This window comes from Asterias amurensis, chromosome 2 (genome assembly GCF_032118995.1).
Source record: "Asterias amurensis chromosome 2, ASM3211899v1".
Classification (NCBI taxonomy): domain Eukaryota; kingdom Metazoa; phylum Echinodermata; class Asteroidea; order Forcipulatida; family Asteriidae; genus Asterias; species Asterias amurensis.
Window position 1 is genome coordinate 12,580,725 of NC_092649.1, and position 23,312 is coordinate 12,604,036.

Genomic DNA, 23,312 nt, shown 5'->3' on the forward strand with positions numbered 1-23,312 from the left:
ACTTATAATATCAAATTATGTACATGGCGTTATAAGCAAACCTTACATATAAACTACTTTATGGCGGATGCGTGCCCACAGCGGATGGATAAGTGTCGTAAACACCTGTTGAGTCTACACACTTTGAAGGCGGGCATGCGCAGTGTTGTCAACCGTTTTGGTCACGCACGTGACTTTTTTTTTCTCAGCGGACCATTGACAGCACACTAGATAGCGCAGTCACCACAAAAGAAGAAAAAAGTTAACTGCGGTGCTCTGTGGGTGTTTTTTTTTCTTTCTTCATATACGTTCATAGTGATGAGGTACTGGTTGATGGTGATGATGATGATAATGATGCTGATGGTAGAGACTCGTGGGCAAGGGAGCGTACGTGGGCAGTAAGTAAGACTTAAGTAAGCAACAAATCTTGGGAAGACAGACGATCAAGGAAACGACAGGCGAAAGAAACGGCAAATCATCAATCCGTGTGGTGAGGACGGTCAACCGGGAATTTGCGAACTCTCTCTCACACGACAGACGTACTTTGAAGTATTATACGGAGTGTGGAAGAGAGACGGGCCAGCCAAGGGGACGAGACGACGACGACGACGACGGTGGAGTTGAGAGGGGGCAACGAGGCACCGAAGATGTCCAAGACCAACGCGCTGTGCTGGTGTGGGCTTGTACTGCTTCTCTTCTTGTGTTGCATTCAACAAGTGGGATGCTACCACTCCCTCCGGAAGCGCCTGATCCCCCAAAGCAAAGATCTAGCTAACACCGACAGAAACACCCAGGAAGTGGAAGAGAGTGAAATGTATAATAGATATCGACGATTTCCAAGACTTCATGTAAGTAGCATTTCTTTTGGTTCTGCTTTACCAACTTCTCATTCCCCATAATCAGTTTCTGCAATACGGTACGACCACTACTATAGTAATTAACTGTTTTGTGCCTTTGGCGTTGGTTTAGTTGTTTAACAAACTTTTATTTCTGAAAAATTGATTTGATCGTTGGAAAAAATGTGGAGACCGCCAAAAAAACGTGGAAACAGCGAACATAGGGCTGTATACAGTTTGTAGAGTGCCGGCACGCTAATCCGGAGATCGTTGGTTCAAATCCCACTTTAGTCAATTTTCTTTGCTCAACCCCAAATCGAAAAAATATCGGTTTACAATGCAGTAGTGTATATATACTGATTATGAGTTTAACTATAAAATAATTATGTCCACAATACAGACCAAGCACTTAATGACAACTCGAGAAAAGAAAAGAAAACAATAACCAAGTCGAGATGTTTCAAGGTATTTCACGTCCAACACACAACGTTTTCAAACCGAATGATACGTGCAAGTTTAAAAGTGTGTTGTATTTCGAAGTTCAGGGTTATCACCAGAATATACTATAGCTCAATTGTTGTTTAAGTTTACAAGTTGAATTTTTCTCAGAAAACGAGTTTCAACCACTCAACGCGAAACTAGGGGCGCAGTAGGCACGTATTACAATCGACTGTTTGCCGAGTATATGACAAAATGATCTGTGAAAGTTAAATAAATCCATTGGCTGTATTTTGAAGAAAAAAAAGGGAAAGACACACAAAAAAAACAGGAAAGGAAAAACCTAAGAGGCACTGGACACTATTGGTCTTACTCTACGGAATTGTCGGCATAAAAACTTACTTGGTAACGAGTAACGGGGAGCTGTTGATGTTATAAAACACCCCTCAGAAGTATTAACGTAGTTTTTGAGAAAGAAGTAATTTCTGACACAAATATTAAAATACTTCAGGCCTGAAGCCTTTTAATATAGGCGACTAAAAACACACACATTTTGTGCAATAAGGGTGTTTTTCGTTCATTATTTTCTTGCAACTTCAAGTGATCACATTTTCACAGATTCGTTATTTTATGCATATTATGTTGAGATACACCAAGTGATAAAACAGGGGCCAATTTCATAGAGCTGCAGCACGAAAATAGCTCGCGTATTTTTCACATGTTACTGGCAAAAATGTCATGCCACATACATTGCTTGTGACTGGTATTTAGCTGTTGTTTACTTAGCATAACAATTGAGTAGAGTCTTGACCGGTAATATTATTTTACTAAGCAAGTTTTCTTTTGCTGAAGCAACATTTTGTGCTTATGCAGCTCTATGAAATTTGGTCCTGGTCTTTGAAAATAACCAAACGTTTCCAGAGCCTTTACGGCTTCTTTCTATTACAGCTAACAACATCCCTATTTCCTCATTTGATAGATTCAACCTAACCACCACAGTGTGAGAAAAAAACACCCAAAACCTCACTTGCCTCGATTTCTAGATCGTAGTCTTGCAAACAAACTCAAATTAACAGGGCATCGTTGCGAACAAAGTGAGGGGTATCCATGGTAACTGTGTTAAAATGTTGTCACCCTTAATAATGGCGCCATCATTAAGACGTCGCCGCGCGGCGAAAAGTATACATATACAGGTGAAGTTTACTCAGTTAGAAAAAAAGGTGCACTGATTAATGTTAAGGATATGTGTTTTTCTCTTTAAGCAAGAGGTCGGCTACGTGTAACGCATCAAGACCAATAACTCATCAATTTCCATTTGTTGTGCATCTTTAAACAAATTGCTGGGCATACATTTGCCTTTACGCACTCTTCCCGCAGTGTTTCAGCTCTTCAGTCTGAATTTGTTTAAATAAATTTACCTCGGTCAACCAAACTCGACATAAGGGTCTGGCAATGCATGCTCTTATTTTTGAAGAGTGGTGGACAATAACACTATTGGATCTTCTGTTTAGGAGCTTAGAATACAGTAGGGAAAAATAAGTAGTAAATTATATGGTTTGAAATGTTTGCTTGCATAATGTGGTATCTCTACACCCCTGTAGGGCAAGCGTAACATGAAACAAAAACCGAGCATGGTTTAAAGGGAGGGTCAACCATTATTTACGATAAAACCATGTAAGAAGCACTGAATCTGTTAAAAATGTAACACACATTGAGAAACACTGTCTTCCCTTCATACGAATGTGGTTTTTTGAGAGAGGGATTCAAAGACATTGCAATCGGAGACATTTTTCTGCATGAAAGGTTTCTCAGATTGTGTGAAATTCCAATATCACGGATGCGTGGACATAACCGCTCCAATATCTCAAAAGCAGTGTGTCCTTTTGGCAATTTTCGTAAAAAGGGTTTATGAGTTTACGGCTATCGCTATTTGTTTATGGCGAGTATTTGTCGTATAATGATAAAATGCACACATTAGCTTTTCAAGGCTTTTATCTGGCTCAATGCTCATACTGATTAATTGCTAATGACATTAGTTTTCGACAATAATATCATCATGATAAAATGAGCGTTTTGTTGGATAAGAGCTAAATTATTTAATCATCATTAGCGTCGACAAGTCAACTGTAAAGGGGAGTCTGAGTAATGATCTTTAAACAATGATAAATTGACCAACATGTATGACTGTCGGTTTTTTATTTCTAAAAGTTGCTTTTTTTCTACAACCAAAGTTGCTAGCGAGGTTTCCTCCTTCCGCTTGTTTCAATATATCGCTTTAGGCGGCTGGGCAGTCCAGTGGCTGTATTATGGTTAAAAAAACTTCACATGACTGGTTTTTGCCCACAAAACAGTTGCTGGCAGTGTAAGTACTTTATGTAATCTAACATGCACATGTACATAAACTGACCATAGAAGCAAGGAACTGACAAACCTGTAGAAACTTGAGATTGATCGGTCATCTGGGTCACGTGAAAATAGTGAAAACCGATTACATATTTTGCATGGCAATGATGCAAAAAACGCTCATTGAGCGATCTCCAAACGCGAAATTATATTATTTATTTCATATCAAAATGTGACATTTCAGACATAAATATTTCAAGGGATGTTTTCTTCTATCATCATCATTAGACCGTGTAAGTTTTATGCAATTCTGTGATATTCACCATTTGTGTTTCTAACCAAATCTTTAGAACAAAATTATATAATCAAACTGAACCTGGGATGTAGAAATCCAATGACTTTACACATCCAGGTCAAGTTGAATCATCTTTCACTCATCTGACTGCATTTTCCCCGGAGGGCTTATGGTTTATTTATCCTCATTGTTAGAGGGAAAATCACATTTGTTTTTGGACTAACCGTTTGATTGCTTCAATCCTAAACTAACCTGTGAATATTTCACTTCAAAAGATGGATACCGTTTCTGAGATATCACTGAAAAACCAGAGAGTGATTAAGTTCACGGGGGAAGAATTATCCGTAATTAAAAATTAAAAACTGGGAAACGTTACTGTCACGCTTCTCAGACGTTACTGTCAGTAACGCTTCTCAGATTCAAATTTTGGGAATAAAACACGGCATTTTACCATAACCATGCACTAATACTTACACGTGATTTAATTCTACTCGGTTCAAATAAGAAAAACCTTCATTCAAATTAGGTTCGTTTCTTTGCAAAACAGTGCTCCATATACAAGTCTAACGGAACAATCCAAGGCAAGTCAATTTCCCTTCCGTAATTATACATTTATTCTGTGGAACTTTGGAATTCACACAACAAAATATGTTTTACTTGTCTGCATGCGCAAAGAATGTTAATATCCAATGGCCATGATATTTAAACCAAGGCTGAATCGTGACTGGAAGCAAATATAGAAATTTTAATTTTAATTAAAAATGAAAGAAGATTGTGTGAGGAATGACGCCATTTTCAAGGGGGAACACTTGATGCTGAAGATAAGACGTGTATACAGAAAGCACAGTATAAGGCCCAGACAGTGTGGGCAATTAACCGTTTTAAAACTAACGTCGAGGGTGACAACAAAATCAACCGGTAATAATTGTAAGAACTAAACCAGTCCACTTTAGTTTCAAGACGATTTTGAATCGACCGAAGAATAACAAATGAGCAATTCTTGTTCTGCAAGCTTAGACCCACATCAAACAACAGTCCTGCGAAATGTTCATTGTCTAGTACTAAAAACCTACATTGTGCAAGATTATAGTTATCTGATTATCAACTGAAAAATGCACATAATTATGTGAAAGTGCACAAAAGTCAGACAAAAGATGTGTTATATACTGCAAAAGCGGGACTGAATTTTAGTAGATGAACATTTTCACATGTTAGCTGAATGGAGAGTTTGCTGAAAACAAGAACAAAAACACAAATTACTCTCAATATTTCTATTGTCGTTAGGAATCAGGGTGCAAAATAAAGGCAAAGACGGCGTTCACGAAACTATGGGCTTTTTCGAAATCGCAGCTTTGGCCGGCACCAGATTCGGCTCAGGCTATATAGTTGTGCGCCCTTGTGTTAGTGCTCAGGGCTTCAGAGTAGAAAACAGAGCCTGAAGCCGAATCCAAAGCCGAACCCAAGGCTTCGAAAAGGATCTAAGAGTAGCTTGGCGTTAACGCAGACTATGATCCGGGTCTCGTGGGGCCTGACCCTTGCCGGGTCAATTTGTGTCAACAGAACACGGAAAGTTTGACAAAATGACGCAAAATCCTACTTCAAATTCAATTTTAAAACCACTTTCCTGGTAATCTTGACCTGGAAGGATCATGCTGACCCAGAAGTGAATCAAGCTCACTTGGACGCGGAATCCGGGTCAATGCTGACCCGTAGTACGGTAGTATTGGTTGGAGCTGGTTTTTTAAAAGTTTTTTGAATTGAATTTGAATTGAATTGAATTGATGAAAGCATTTACCTGACCACGCCCTCTGTAGGCCTACCCCCTTGGTTTTCCATACAAATTTCCTGTTGAGTAAGAAAGGTTAGCAGTACGCTATGTGCAAATCTCTTTAGTGAGAGTGGTGGCTCTGAGAGGAGACGGTTTCACTGCTCGACGTTTCGGCCAGTTTGCTCTGACCGTCTTCCGGAGAAGGTCAAATGAAAAAGAAAAGTTCTTATTGCTGTCGATATAGCTGTCCCTTAGGACAGCAATTAAGATAATTTTCCACAGGAAACAAAACAAAAAAATACATTTTGCCATCAATGTATGATTAATTATCTGAGAGCGTTGCAGGTTACACTTGGTTGCATTTTGACCAAATTGTTCATTTGTTGACGACAACATTATTTTACGTTCATAAAATGAATATGAAACATTGTTTTTTTCTGATCCATCTGTACATTGATCAATGTTGGTGGTGCCGGGGAGCTTTTATATGGCGAATACGCATGCATGTGAAAAATTAACAATTGCCCCGAGTGTACAGAATAAAGGGGATTTTAAATTATAAAATCCCATCGTAGAACACAACTTGGACTCAACCAACTTCACTATGTTTAACAGGAACCCTTCGATGGTGGATTAATTTAGTTGTAAATATCCTCAGGAAATGAATGAGAAAATTGAAATGTAAATTAGTTTTTTTTTCTCTTGGAATGGGTTGCCTGTAAATTGCCCACGTTTGGCAAGGTCTTTGTGTAGGAATTTATTCTGAACCAACTTGAGTCAGTAGAAATGGCTCGTTATTTATAATTCATATAAAACAAAAATGCCACCTACTTGAAATGTTGTTTTAAAGGAACACGTTGCCTTGGATCGGACGAGTTGGTCAAAACAAAAGCGTTTGTAACCGTTTTTTATGAAATGCATATGGTTGGAAAGATGTTTTAAAAGTAGAATACAATGATCCACACAAGTTTGCCTCGAAATTGCGTGGTTTTCCTTCTACTGTGCGAACTAACATGGTCGGCCATTTATGGGAGTCAATATTTTGACCCCCATAAATGGCCGACGTGTTAGTCGACGAGGTAAAAGGAAAACCACGCAATTTCGAGGCATGTTTGTGTGGATCATTGTATTCTACTTTTACAACATCTTTCTACCCATATGCATTTTATAAAAAACGGTTACAAACGCTTTTCAAAGACCAACTCGACCGATCCAAGGCAACGTGTTCCTTTAAGCAAAGCCAAATTTGATTCTCTTCACAAATTGTGCGTGAGAGAAAAGTAAAACATTTCATGGAATAATATTTCAAGGGAAGTATTTCACCATTACCTTCTGTAAGCCCTGTTATTTGTAAATTTGTGAACTTTTAATTTTTGTTCTGTTCAGAATGTTTATAATGGATTTTAAAGCGTTATTTAGAAACTAAACCATCATGTAGGATTTGAAAGATTACATGGTGAAACTTTACATCCAACACCTATGTCTACAAGTTAGACATTACTGATGTATAAACATACGGGATTTCCATGTATTCAATATCGATGAACAAGGTAGACATTCGCTGTACAAATCTATGCGAATGACCAATGTACAATATCGAAAAGGCAAAATTGATATGCTGAACATGTTACATGTCCAATGTTACATTTTGTAGTTTGACTCAAAACATGTTTTCATCAAAACGGACACCAAGTCTAATGAATCGGATTGTCATCAAGGAAAGGTATAAATAGAGGGCCTGAACCAAGTTTTAGACCATCAAAGATGAATAGATGGAAATATGACTCGGCCAATATATTACACAACCCAATTGTTTCCCTTTTTGTGCATTTCTGAGGTGTGCTCCTTTAAAAAAAAAAACTTTTTATCGACTTATGTCCAAAAATAAAGTACTCCAGTCATCCAATGGGGTAACGGTCCATTTAAGATTTGAATGCCGTACTGCACTCTCTCTTTTCCCCCACTCCACTTTGACACTTTAGACGACGCGTTTTCTTGTGTGAAACATTGAAACGCGCGCGATTTATTTCACCACGCACTCAGTCATTTGAAATAGTCGTGTGCCAAGAAATGTCAAAACATCAGTTTGAGATAATGACTTGACCGATCTTGTTGAGAAAAAACTTGCAAGGATCGAATGATATTGTGTCAACAGTTTGGTGACCACTTTTGAAACATCTGATCAAACATTTTGTTAACTTTGTGCTGTTACTGGTATTCTTACTCATTTGCATCAAGATAATGTACGGCAATGACAGGTTCCTCCTTTCTTTAATTCCAGTTCCGGTAATTCCATTACTTTATTAGTCTGCCGTGCGTACCGACTTACGGTGTTAAACCTTGTGAGTTGGTCGTACGTAACAACAGCAACAAACACCAAATGATGATTGTTTGCATATATGGTGAGAAATTTCGACAAAACATTTGATTGCGGTATTTGCCAAATCCCTCTAATGGCTGGACACTATTGGTATTGTCAAAGACCAGTCTGCTCACTTGGTGTATCTCAACTCAACATATGCATAAAATAGCAAACCTGTGAAAAATTGACCTCAATTGGTTGTCGAAGTTTTGAGATAATAATGAAAGAAAGAAAAAACACCCTTGTCACATGCAGTTGTGTGCATGCTTTCAGATGCTTGATTTCGAGACCTCAAATTTTTATTTTGAGGTTTCGAAATCAAATTCGCGGAAAAATGCTTCTTTCTCAAAAACAACGTTACTTCAGAGGGAGCCGTTTTTTTTCTTAATTTTTTTCACCAAAAAAACCCACGTTTAAATTTGACACAAAAAGCAAGGAAACAATTATTGCAAGTCTCACTTAGCTATTAATTTTTATGATTTGGAAATATAACAGATTTGTAATTCCGGTTCAATAAATACATATTTCTTTGGCATTATTTGGAGACACGGCGAAGACAGAAAAACGAGTAGAGTAAAATGGCGGAATGCTCAATCCTGTCTATGGTGCCATATAGAACGGTTTTCTATACCCGGTGTTACTCTCTCCGATCCACCTTGTATGCCTATTTTCTTACGGGCAACACTTCAACATTTCAACATTAAATCCAGTAATATTTACACCCTAAGAGAACTGTTTAAGGAGAGTCAACACATCCTTCATAAAAACCGCCATTTTCGTTCTCAAAATTGTATCGTTTTTGAAAATAATTGTGATCTTGATTATGATTTTATTAAGATCAATAATTGTGAACAATCCAGATAAAAACAGACAAATTATGTGGCTCATCCGTCATAAAAATGAATAGAAATAAAAAAATAAATCAAAAAAGGAAACTGAAAGAGCCAACCTAATGATAACAGAACCACCTGTTTTGTAAACTTTTATGTAAGCACAACACAATGACATTAATGTTGCAAACATTCGGCCTCCCATATGCCGACCAGTGCGATTGGTTTACCTTCATTACGAATGTCGAGGTAGAGTAACATACATTGGCAGCCATTTTACTTTTTTAAACTCGTTTTTTCTCTCTAAAATGTTTGAATTAAATTCAACACCTCAGCAGCTGAAGTCTCGAATATTCAAGCATCTACAAGCACACAACTTGTGCAACAAGGGTGTTTTCTTCTCATTCTTTCGCAACTTCGACGACCAATTGACTCAAAATCTTCACAGGTGTGTTATTTTATGCATATGTTGAACTACACCAAGTGAGAAGACTGATCTTTGACAATTACCAAACGTGTCAAGTGCCTTCAAACCATGAGCATCAAATGATTTATGACGTCCGATGTTCAGGCTAGACCGAAATCAGTGTCAGACATCATCTGTGAAACTTAACCGACTTCGGAAATGTGAACATTTTAAAAATCGCAATTCAGAAACGCCGTCCATCGAAAACAAAAACTGAAGTAGAAATTTAATATTTCAAGTTGGCCGGTAAGTGGGCATTGGTTCAGTCACCCGAATAAGTGAACGGAATAAGATTTTCATGGCCTAAGCAACTCGTATTATTGTGTATTAAGTTTCCATGCAAACTTCATAATTATTTATGACCTATATGTTACCTCCTCAAATAAGAAACAGTTTTTTTCGAAGGGACCTTTTCCTGAAATGAAAAGTCTAAGAAAAGGGGTCACTTTAAACAAGCACAACAATTATCAAATAATTTGGTCTTTACTCTACACGCATCGGTGTATGGGTAACAAATGAAATATATTAATTATCCCCGATGCAAAAAGTTAACATCTATTATAACAATGTTGTTTTATTATAATACGCAAAGCAGCAACGAATATTTACTATCATCTTGAAAAACTAAATCTTGTGAGGGTTTGATATTTGATTTTTTTTCCCCCCTCAAAATAATGTGATCATTTCGTTAAGAAATTGCAAACAGTAAGAGGGGACCCCCTCCTGAGTAAAAACATCCCCAAAAAGTGTAGTGGTCAAAATCCCACCCCCCCCCCCCCCTTGTTAAACTCTATGTATCTAGACAGACTTTGAACCCATTGTTTCATTTGTGTGGACTTAATGTCCCTTTTGTAATGTCCTCGATTTGAATGTCCTTAAGACAACCACACCCACAAACACATCCAGCCTTAATGATCCAGTATGTAGGGTACTTCCATTATTGTTATCCCAACAGACACAACCTTGTGGGGTACCACTAGAACAAAGAAAACCTTGTGGGGTACCACTAGGACAAAGACAACCTTGTGAAGTAACACTAGAACAGAGCCAACCTTGTGGGGTTTCACTAGAACAAAGAAAACATTGTGGGTAGCAGTGTTCTAATGGTAAACAAATATCCTTAAGTTGGCTTAAAGGGTACAACCACACCCACACTGTGGGCGTCTCACTGTGGTTTGTTAATACTAAATAACACTTGCCTACATGAACAGCTAAGTGGCTTGTTGACTGTGTCCGGAAGACCGATAGCCTGCGGAGGGTAGCCTGTCGTTGCCGGCAGGCAGAGGCTTCTGATGTGGACCGTGTCAAAGTCCTTTTGTACGGTAGTGCTTACATACCTTTTCGCAAGGTAATATAAAAACAATAATCTTGCGGGTATTGGCTGAGGGACCGATAATCCAGTCTTTAAACAAGGCCTGCTTGGAAATAATTCTGTTGGGGTGCAAGCCTCGTTCCATTACCCGACAATCCATCAGTTCAGTCCGGGGTCTCATTTCAAATAGAGCTGCGTGAGCACAAAAGGCAGCTTAGCACAACCAACTTATGCTTACCAAATATTATGGTTATACCAGCCGATACACCATGTCACATGTACAATCTGTGGCTGGTATCCTGCTTATTATTGCTAAGCAGACATTGTTTTAGCATTATTTTCTGCTCTAAAGATTCGGCTGGTCCAAGAGGTTTCCCCCTTTTCAACTGAATACAATCACAAAAAATGCAAAATTTCGTTTGATTGTCGCCCGCGAGCGACTATATAGATGTATTTTACCTTCAAAAGCAAAGTTATCATTACGCCTAAATTGTTGTTATTTACATCGTTAAGAGCTGACGGCTGACACGAGTATTCAAATACTTGGTAATCGATTACTCGAATACTCGATTACTCGATTAATCGAATTCCGGGATACAAGATGTGTCCAACACATGCATTATAATACATCATAATGATAATAAAAAAATCTTCTAAAGCGCACAATCCGCTTAAAATTGCGATTTATTTCAAAAACGTGACCATGAAATATTGTGCACAGGTTAGTTTGATTGTATAGGCCCTATACCTACATATATTAAAGGGGTAAACTTTCCATTTAACTTACACCTAGGAGCTTTTTGTGTAGGCTTTATAACACTAAGTTGACAAAACAATTATTTAAAAATAATTCTCGTTCAAGTATCCTAGGGCAGTCAAGTCAGGATATAAAAACGTGCCCAGTGCCTTTAACATCATTTCACACATTTTTGTTAAAGGCAGATAAGTCATAATATAGCAGAAACCCAGCGTCACCAGAAGTGCAATTTTTCTCAACGATGTTCTTTTCTTCCTATCAAGTTAACAATGAGCAAGTTCGAGTGAGGCACTATAGTCGACTATAGTCGACCGTTGGTTGATTTTGCCTGGTACCCAGGATGTATTGAATGCATAGGTAACCATGGAACATTGACCAGTGGTTGAAAAATGGTCGTCACCCGAACTTGCTCAATGCTGTGTAGATGTAATATTTTTTAAGCAATCGCTCAGAATATTCAGTCGCTCGTCGGGTCTACATTTCAATCGTGTACTTTTAAGCGCCTGAACGCAGGTAGAGCGACAGTACTTCCGGCTGTTCAGCTGAACCAAGATCGTCCGGAGGATGGACTTATTTCAGGGCAAGGGTTCCGTGGCTAAGGGGCATATGAAACCCCCAAAGAGTCATGTTTTATTAATGTGTCTTCCAGTAATGCATGCATAACGAGATGAGAATGTTTTGAATGAATCTGTCCCAGAAAATAATTAACTCGTTTTGTTTTGGGGTTGAGAGGAGGAGGGAGTTTGGGGTTGGTGTTTGTATTTTGTGGAAAGACCCAAAGGGCATTATTTCTGTTAAGGATGAAAAGGATTTTTTACGGTAGCAATGGGAGGGAAGGAGATGAAGCTCTACCTTGAACCAGCCTGCATCTTCTTCAGTGTGTGGCCAGGGGCCCAGGGAATGACCTCACAAAACAAAGGGGAACGATGTCGCTGCCGTGCGGGTATGGATATTAGTTGTTGGGAAAGAGGAAGGTCTCACAGTTCACCCGTAAAATGTTGGTTTAAAACTTCAAGCAAAGGTCCTACGTTTGGTCCTTGCTCTATGGTATTTGGAACCGCTCGATTGTTTTAATCCTATATAAATGTAGATACACAATAAAACGAATTTCTGTTAAAGGCAGTGGACACTATTGGTAATTGTCAAAGACTAGCCTTCACAGTTTGTGTATCTCAACAAATGCATAAAATAATAAACCTGTGAAAATTTGAGCTCAGTCGGTCATCGAAGTTGCGAGATAATAATGAAAGAAAAATAACCCTTGTCACACGAAACTGTGTGCGTTTAGGTGGTTGATTTCGAGACCTCAAGTTCTAAATCTGAGGTCTCGAAATCAAATTCGTGGAAAATTACTTCTTTCTCGAAAACTATGGCACTTCAGAGGGAGCCGTTTCTCACAATGTTTTATACCATCAACCTCTCCCAATTACATGTCACCAAGAAAGGTTTTATGCCAGTAATTATTTTGAGTAATTACCAATAGTGTCCACTGCCTTTAAAATAAAATCCTGTCCAAAGGTGGTAGTTTTTTTAAAGTTTTTTTTTAGATATCGCCAAAAATCTGAAAAACACATTTTGGGAAAATTATCTGACAGTAACGTTTTCCAGATTCAAACTTTGTTGGATAAAAACTGAGGAAAATTTTAGAAGCGTTACTGCGGTAACGCCTTTCAGATTGAGATTTGGTTGGAATAAAAACTTGGGTATTAATAAATGCCAATTTTACTTGGTTTTAAAGTCACTGTTAGATTTTTATTATTTACAACATTGTTGTTTGACTATTAGTAACGAAGTTAGATATAAAACATAAGAACAAATAATTCCATTAAATATCTGAAAATATAATAACAAATAATTCCATTAAATATCTGAAAATTGTGTATTCCTAATACTATTATAGGGGCTACTCTTCCTGTTTGGACATGTTAAACCGCTCCTGATTTTCGGCGGTATTAAACAATCGAACGTTTCCAAAAACCAAAGGTATATTTTGCCTTTAAGCCGTGACTTCGTTGTAATTTTAGGTTGCAGGTATGTTGTTTGATATAAGTGCCATGTCTTGAATATGCAAAGGAACTTTTGGTTCTGTCATAACGTCTGGTTGCTTGCTAAGTTAAATGACGCCCTCAACGGTTTTTGGAAAAGAACAATAATAGTTATGGATACCCATCATCCAGTTTTCAACCAAACACACTATCCGTAATGCAACAACGAAAAATAGTTTAATCGGGATTTCCACAGGTACCTTATCGACGTGTACCCGGAAGATGGGCTCAAGGTTCTACGCCCGTCTTTCTCTTATACGCAGTTTTGGTTTGTGTAGTATGGAATTGCCATCCTAAAAAAAATCTAGATTTTGTTTTAAGGATTCCTTTTTTTAATCGATTAATAAAAATAAAAATACCTTTTAAAAAGTACTATGACAGTGGCAATTTTGATGTACAGAAACTAAAATTGCATCCCACAAACCAACCTCAATTACCATAAAGTGTCTCAGAGAAGGCGGATCCTATCGCTTGTTATGAGGGGGTTCATTCTAAAGCATTTCCCAATGTTGTTGGCTGTTGGCTGTTGTACAGCTGTTGTTGTTGTTGTTTTTGATATGTTTACATGGTGTATTTGTATAGGTTGCCCTACATTGTAGTCTCGATTCAAGCAGTAACAATCTCTCCCTCTTGTCCGGTACTTATAAATTGTCCTCATTTCCCAGGTAATAATGTATACACTGTCATTATTTTTTTCTTCTCCACTGTTTAACAAACAGCCACGCTAAACAAGGCTAACTATATATCCTCAGTGACCATGATGGAAACTTAATCTTTTGATTGCATGCCTCGTGGTAGTAAAGTGTTTTGTACCGTCTTCCTCGTGGTTCCGGCACCCCATCACTCCAAATTGGAATTCTTAATCAGCATATCCTGCAGTCAACAGGTACTTCAGACCCCCTCTGCTCGAGCCCCGTAGTCTTGTCCTTTTTTTTCGTCTTGTCCTTTTTTTCGCGCGGGAACCGTCGGAGAAAAAAAAAACTCGACCCGCGGAGAAGAAGATGGACCTCTCCCGGCCACGGGTTGTTAAGTGATTGCGACCAACCGTACTGTGGTTGGGCCCGGAGTTATACAACACTATGGGGGGGGGGGGGTGCTAAGAGAAGGCTAACAAATAGGGGGAGATGAGTGTTGGTTTGGACGTTGAATATTGGTAAAACCGACCGTACGATAGGTCAAAGTGTCAGGACTTTTTAAAGACACTGGACACTTGGTTATTGTCAAAGACCAGTCTTCTCACTTCGTGTACCTCAAAACATGCATACAATAACAAACCTGTGAAAATTTGAGCTCAATTGGTCGTCGAAGTTACGAGATAATACACCGCTTTGTCAGGGTAAAAACAAGATATTGTTTTTATCCAGATAACAATCATCCAACTAACACGAACCATTAATATTGAAATCTCTCTTTTTACGTTCTAAACGGTCTAAACAAAAGCCTATGTCATTCATTCATTCTAACGGCTTTAATCGGACATATTGTGATGGCTTTTCATTTTTCCCCATTTGTTTGAAGCAGAGAATTCTGTGCTTACGGCAAGCGTATTTCACGGGCTAGCGGCGAATTTTTGGCTTCTGCGCGTGCGTACTCCACTTTATTAGGCATTCTACGCTTACAAGGCTAGCGCAGAAATTCGGCGCTTGCACGTAAGCGGGGAATCGTGATCGTAAGCGCAGAATTCGTCGGTAAGCAGAGACATGAAATTGGGCCCCGATTTTGTATGACTGTATTGGATCCAAGTGAAGACAGGTGGAACGATGTTGTTTATATAAACATACAAAGTCAATTGATTAGTGAAAAGAACAACCAGCAACAAAACTGACCACAAATAATGTATTAATTAAAATAACCTCACATTAATTAATACCACAACTTCAATCCGTAGGACCTACCACGAACGGCGGATGTGCGGTCTTTATATGCGTCCGCAATTGGGGTGTATTATCACTCTTGTTCCCATATCGTTCTAATTCCTCTTTAACTTGCAAATCCAAGTTTCCTTCAATCCTTTTAATGCATTTTAATTGGGAATTACTACTTAAAAATAGGAGAGGTATAAAACAGAGACCTAGTTCCACCTTTTATACACGGAAGTCCGTATCATTAAATGCGCATTGATTGTTCTGTACTTGAAATTATGGAGAAATTCACCGATGCCCAAGGCACGGTGTACGCTACTATAGGCTTCCGTTACGGGCCGCCGCTTACGGGCCAGTTGAAATGGAACTATCCCGGGGTTAATAATGGCCTTTATGAGTTTTGAGGTCATTAGTATAGAATCTTATTTGCGGGGTACCACAGGGATCATACTTTGGCCTTTTAGATTGACAGGAATACATAAATGGTACAATTAAAACTAGAATTTTAATTGTCGGAGAGGACAATTTACAGTGCTCGGGTGTTTCGCTAGCTATAGGTTCGCCCTCGTTAACAATTTTTTGTCGAAATATATTAAACCAGTTTGAAAAGGGACTTGAAACAGGTTTTTTAGGTGTCAACATCAAACATGTCATCCAATGAAGTTATAATAATATTATTTAAGTTATCAGCGAGCACTGTTCTACAATATTATTTCATACAAGCCCGTGAACGAGGAAATATTTAAATATCATAGCGCCCCCTTTTGTTTGTGTGTCCACCTGGATAGGACAGGAGTACGTTTACTTTGTTAAAAGACAACGTATGACTTGCCCTTTAAATGTTTAGATCAAAATATATGTTAAAACATACGCAAAAATAAAAAAATACATAAATAAAAAAATATAAAAAAAAAATACTTAATATGTAAACAAATGAATTAAAGTAAATGAAAACAAATGAAATATATAATGATGGTCATAGAAGTGAATGAAAAGTCTTCATTTTTACGTTTTGTGGAAAAAACCCTGCTGATTTAACATTTAGGAGTTTAAGAACAGCAGCCCGCCGAAAATAGTGTGTCAAAATCTCTGAGTCACAGTTTGAATTATTCTTGGCTATACCACAGGCCCACACCAATCTTTGACGCTCCTTTTGGGATTGTGGATGGCCCAATTTCATACAGCGGTTTCGGAAAAAAGTAGCAAAAAACAACAAAGTACTACTTTCCAGAATTAAGTTACCAGCCAAAACATTATGCCACATCTTCCATTTGTGACTGTATCATGTACCTTTTTTTGCTTTGTTGAGCAGCTCTATGAAATTAGACCCTTATCCGCAAAGTGGTTCAACGTTGAGACATCTCTGTGTTTGTTAGCCTAGTTTCATACTTTTATTCTATTTTCTAAATATTATATATCTTCTGGCGTTTTTGACTTTGGCTTAAGTTTCGTCTGGATGAGGTAAAACCGCGTTATGGTTGTTAGGAATACATGTTGTGAATGTTCACGTTGTACTATATTAGCGATATCTTTGTTCTTACGTAGTATTAAGAATGAAAACCAATATATGTCCATTGGTGTGATAGAAGGTCCTAAGAAGCTAGCGGCAATCATTAAAGTATTCACTAAAAGCTTTAAATCAGGATTAATTTAATTTTTAGTGCAATGAGTCTACAATCAGACCCACCCCCAAAACGGAACATTACATCTTTTCAGCCTGCTAAATTGTCAATAATCACCACTTTCGCCTCCCAAAATAGTGAGGTTGAACTTGAGTGTACAATCGGTGCATAAATAATGCATTGCACGCTCCACTGAGTTCGCGTGCACACCTGTGTGTATGGGCGGTCCGGCGCTGGGCATTAAACAACGCAACGCTTTCGGCTCTTTGGGCTCGGAACAAGATCATCAGGTGCCGGAACAAATAACTTTCTAGCCGGAGTTGAACCGGAAAGACCTTTGAGAGATCTGCTGATGGCGAGTCTCTCGTGGGGACCGAGTGCAAGTCTCCATCACGATTGAGTATGGCTTTATGCTTAGGATAGGGACACAGAGGAAGGCGTGGGTATACCTCAGGCTCACTTAAAGGCACTGGACAGTATTGGTAATTGCTAAAGAATAGTTTGCAAAAAAAACATTTTTAACGTAAAAAACTCTCTCGGTAACGAGCAATGGAGAGCTGTTGATAGTATATATAACATTGCGTGAAACGGCTCCCACTGATGTAATCGGGGATAGAAGTAATTTCTCACTCAAATAAAGACTTCAGGCCTGAAGCCTATTTTAAGCATCTTAAAGCACACATTAGTTTGTGCAGCAAGTGTTTTTTTCTTTCGTTATTCTCTTGCAACTTCGATGACCAATTGAGCCGAAATTTTCACAGGTTTGTTATTTTATGCATATGTTGGGAAACACCAAGTAAAAAAATTGGTCTTTGACAAAATACCAAAGTTGTGCCTAACACTGGATGAATCGTATAATGGTTAACCTTGCAGTGATTACTTCAGAACTATAAATCTTCATCACTAGTTCTTCCATTAAAATGGTACTAATGGGATGGAGGCATGATCGTACATTATAATCCATCTCATGAAATGAATCATTTGGTTAAGAAACCTTGTCAACCAACCCGCTCGTTGCACCTGTTCAAAGGTGACAGTGTGTACTTTGCGGGTCCGGATAAACCAACCAAGAGTGCACCAGACTAAAAAAACATCCATGATAACAACTAATGAAACATATTCAAACATGCTCAACAAGTATTGTTAAAGGAACCATTATCGGTAATTAATCAAAATAACTATTTTCATAAAACCTTACTTGGTAACGAGTAACGGAGAGATGTTGATGGTATACAACATTGTGGGAAACAGCTCCCTCTGAAGTAACGTAGTTTTTGAGAAAGAAGTATTTTCTCACTAAAACATTTGAGTTTGATTTCAAAACCTCAGAATTAGATTTTGACGTCTCGAAATCAAGCATCTAAAAGCACGCATTTTTTGCAACAAGGGCGTATTTCCATCGTTGTCTCGCATCTTCGACGCAAATTTTTACAGGTTTTTTAATTAGTGTACAATGCCTTCTCAGCCTCTTGAAATTATATCAATTACAAGTTGCAGATATAGCTAAACTTCAGATTTATTTCCAAGTATTCTCACTTGATGTGTCGCAAATTCTTAAAATAATAAATCTGTGAACTTTTAGACTCCATTGGTCATCGAAGTTGAAAGGGAAAATGAACGAAAAACACCCTTGTTGCAGACATTTGTGCGCTTTCAGATGCCAAATAAAAGGCTTGAGGGGGAGCCATTTTTCAAAATGTTTTGTACTATCTACAGCTCTCCATTGCTCGTTACAAAGTAAGTTTTGTTATGCTTACAATTATTTTGATTAATTATCAATAGTGTCCAGTGCCTTTTAATGATTCTTACCACATTTTTGATCAGTTAAATAAGATATGTCTAAACTAAATCCGATAAAAGTTCTTGGAACAGCATCGTGTTTGGATAACACAAAGACGCACGTGACGTGACACGTTTTCAAATCGAGTTCCATTATTTTATGAAGTCATTTTTATTTCCTGTTCTGGCACAGAGTGTTATTGCATAGCAATAATATGCAAATCGGTTTGTACATCACGCTCGATCAATCAAAAGCCACGCGTTCGACGGCTGATATAGTCATCACGTGTGCGTAAAAATGAGAAGAGTTGAATGAAAAGGTAGTGTTTGTGATCAGATTGAAAATTTGAAATGATTTCAGTGGTGACGTCAGTGTTCAACATTTCTGACGTCATGTTGTGCTCACTGCAAGTCAGTCCACAGTTGTTTACAAACCCCAACAATACAAAAACACAAAGCATAATAATAAATGTTTTATAAATAAATAAAAAACAATAAATAAATAAATGTATAATGAAACAAAATACAATAACAAAATAAAAACAAAAAGAAACAATAAATATATACATTTTTTTAAACTTTGATTTTTTTGTTTACATTTCTCTGTCGCAAACCGAATATGAAATTTCTGTAACTCAATGTCTTTATTGTTTTTTTCCTTACAAGGACATTATTTGATTAAGTTATCAATCAGTGTCTCGTTATCCTTCTGGTTCACGGGTCTTTGCGGACGCTGGCTACCCGGTTCGCAATATCCCCTTTTAATTGGAAAATAAATATTGTATGAAGTCTAAAGTCGATTTGTCGGCTAGAAATCTCCAACTAAACCAGGTACTTTCTCATTTTCACAGATCTTTGCACCACACATCCATGGGTGTAGTTTTTGTTTTATTTATTATTATTTTTTAAATTTAAATAATGTGGTCATGAAGGGTCTTCTTCATTCTAATTATTTTAAAATTACGTTATTATAATATTCATTATTATAATTTTTTGCTGTATTAAAATCAAGCATGCTGAAAAAACCCCAGAATAAATGTAACTGATTAAAAGCTAAAACAAAGCTGATTACAAAATCGAGCTCCTCAAACACGAAGAAGACAAACAATAATTATATGGGGATACCTTTGATACTGTTTAATCTACCAGTGTTTTATACTTTGCTTGGCAATTTTATTATTTATATGCAGCCCTTTTAACGTTGTTTATTTGAAAATCGGATGCTGTAATTCGATTGTGTTTTTTTCCCCCATTTTTAATTCACATTTTACAATAGACCAACTAAAAATATAGCATACTCTAATGCCATGTTACACTGGGCGATCTTGCATGCAAAAACGAACACTTCGGCAGCACAATAATAAATACATTTTTATAAACCCACGTAGGCCAACTGCCACAAAAAAATATGTGTAACTTAACAAGTGATAGTTTGAATTTATTTTTGGAACTGGTTGCATGACTTTTCCTTTCCCATTGCAAAGTGGATTTGTTTCTTCAAATTATAGTCAGAACCCCTTTCCTCAGCCGATAGTATAGTCATCGAAACCATTAAATTCCCATCATTGTGGTTTGCCCATGTATTTCTTTTTAGGGATTGATTTTGAATGCAAATCACGTGTTGAAGTGCGACTAGTGGTTCTCTAGGGAGCGCCACTTTCCCGCTAATTCTCCCCCCTTCACGGCCGCTTGGTCGTATTCTCGTCTCGGTTCACTCTCCGTGGAGTGGGGCCCGCACTGTAGCTAAACCGTTTACGCTCACAAAATTGCTATTTTTTTCGCGACATTATAGAATGCGCATGTAAATCTGGTGCCCTCAACCTGAATCGCAACTGACAGAAATACAACATTAATCAGCGTAATGACTCACACACAGTGCTTGAGCAGTTTTGGCGCGAAACCAAAGTGCTGCATACTGTTTGCCGTCGAAGAAAACGCGCCGGTTTAAGATTTTTTTTTTCTCTCGATGTGGAGTTATACTACTCCGTTTATTCAACAACAATTATCGGCAACAACATACATCAATACAACAAGCTCCAATACATACTGCTATTATATAACAGATTAAATGAGCTACGGGCTGTAATACATAGAAATTAAATTGATAATATACAAACAAGAACAAGAGACATAAATATTTATATATACATTTTAGCGTGACTTAATCACGGTGTTCGAGAAAAACAATGGGTAGAAATTATTTTAGACAATAAAGGTTAATAAGACAAAAATAAATAAACAAAAAGGTTTAAGATTTGCTGTGGTCTTTATCAATGTCTTTACCTTTTTATGTCTTGCCTTGCGAGTCTCTCCTTGCGCATAGCGGTATAACTTTGCTTGAATTATGGGCTGTGAGTTGTATACAGAGTTGGGTTTCGTAGTAATAGTTTGAATTAACAAGATTTCAACTTCAATTCGGTCGCCTTTTGCTTTAGATTAGGGATAGGGTAGGCTTAACTTAACCCCTTCCAATTATGCACAAACTTCAAAAGAAGTTGTACACTGTGCAAAAACTTTTATCTTCCAAAGAAGTTGACGGCTCTTTGATACGGCATTTTAAATCATGTCAAACAACAGTTTTTATTTAAAGTATTATAATATTGACATACTTATTGGTTAATCTTTAAAAGGTTATTTCAAAAGGTTAATCTGTTTGGAATGGAAGCCTGGTGGTGCGGAAAATGTTGTTATGACCGACTTTAGACCTATGTTGCATTTATCATTCATGACTAATAGTGATAGACACTTTTCTAACGATTCAGTGTTGACGATCTCATAACAGGTTTTTAATGACAGCTAGATACATTATTTATTTAGCTTATATACTTGTTACCAGAAAATTGCACTTGCGTCATTGAAGGGTGTTGTTAGCTGTTCTAATTTTGAGTGTTTTATTTGGCATTTAAAGGCAAAACGTAGGCATACTTGGTTTTTGTTCAACCTTTCGATTGTTTTAATTCTACTAAAATGTAGACGTATATACAATAAAACTAACATGTGACAATTTCATTTCAAAAAGGTAGTCATCATTTTTGAAACATCACCGAAATTCCGTATATCGATTAATTCGGAACAATCCCCAGAACGAATACACAGTCTAAAAAGCATAACCGCAGTCAAAACGGGATGGTTTGTTTTGGTGAGGGATATATCTTTCTCTTAAAATGATTACAAAAATCCTTTTACACGAAAAATATATTTCCGCCTGAAAAACTGTCCGTTTTGAGGGGGACAAAGGTCAATTGACTTTGCCCATATCACCCCCTGCTTCGTCAGCTCGATATACATGTAGGGGCCTAGGGCCTACATGATACTTTAACTTTAAAAACACAGTCTGTCGTTGTTTTCACTGAATGCAGATCACCGCCTTGGTGGATAATTTCACTGAAAACCCAGAAAGAGAGAATTAATTTACGTTACCGAAGAAACACTGTATTTTCCCCTTAAACAACAATTGTGTCTTCCTTCCTGGCATCACATCCGATCAACCGGCAAAAGGTAGTAGGCCTAGTCCTGATAACCCATATAGTTCAGTTAGTCTTTCAAGTCAAGCCGCTTTTTGCGGCGTGTTTGTTTTTAAAGTTTTTTGAAGATGACTAACTGGGACAGGGGATGATTTCCGTAATGGGGAAATCACGATGAAACAAGAAGCCGGGAATTTGGCTAAGCAATTACGGTGATGGAAAACTCACGACAGTATTGGGGGTCATATATAGAGTTCTCTCTCGGAAACACTGAAATAATCTACTGAGCTGTATGGGTGTCATGGAGTGCTGGCCCCGGGAGCAAAAACAAAACAATTTTACAACTCCATGTTGGGAGTGGTAAAACTCTCGTAACCATAATAAGGAAATAAATGTAACCGTTCAATATTTTCCATGGATACTGAGCCATATTGAATAGCTACGTTTTGAACTTTTACGGCCTAAAAGGTGAAGGTGTTCATTTTGGTAATCACACACTTAATGCCCACGGAGTACGAGACCCGAGGAAATACAATTTCGGTAATTTTTTCTTCTTCTTTCTATACTAGTAAAAGTTAGACTTTCCACAGTTCAGTGTTGCATATAGGCGATCAGTAACAACTTTGCGTGATCCAGTTTAGACACTGCATTAGAAAGCAAACGGCATTGCCAACTGCAGGGTTTGTCACACACGACGCATCTTTGAATCTTTTAGATTTGCTGAACATTTCTGAAGATGCAAAGTCAATTTCCCATTACAAGAGATCAGTATCGGGCACTCGTTATTCTCTTGCTAAGAAAAATCTATACATGATAGGTCAAGCCACTACTTGTAGACCCACCCTGAAGCAAATAAACTCTAATTTTGATGGATCATATACTTTATGCATATTTTATCGAACTGCACTGACCGCGTGCTTCAATATTCGGTGGCTTTTACCGGAATTGCCAGTAACCTTGACGTCCTTGGTTTACAACTGACTTTTCGAAATCGATTACTTCTTTACTTTTTAGGTTACTATCACTAACTTTTTGTATGCAAGATGCCAGACACACAATGCCTGAAGGCCACTTCAAGGTGTGTGCTACAATCAATAATTTTTCCAGGGGCCGTTGCCACCTTCTCCTGGGGCTGAGACAGGGTTACTCCCTCT

General features: G+C 37.8%; 1 protein-coding gene across 1 annotated transcript in view; it reads left to right on the forward strand.

Moving 5' to 3' along the window:
• The first annotated feature begins 390 nt into the window (after positions 1-390).
• The window catches only part of LOC139934040 (uncharacterized), a 28,294-nt gene continuing 5,372 nt past the window's right edge, over positions 391-23,312 (forward strand). The window contains exon 1 of the mRNA XM_071928310.1: positions 391-827. Coding sequence (XP_071784411.1) covers positions 627-827 — 201 coding nt within the window. The 5' untranslated portion in view covers positions 391-626. The remainder of the gene's footprint in view (positions 828-23,312) is intronic.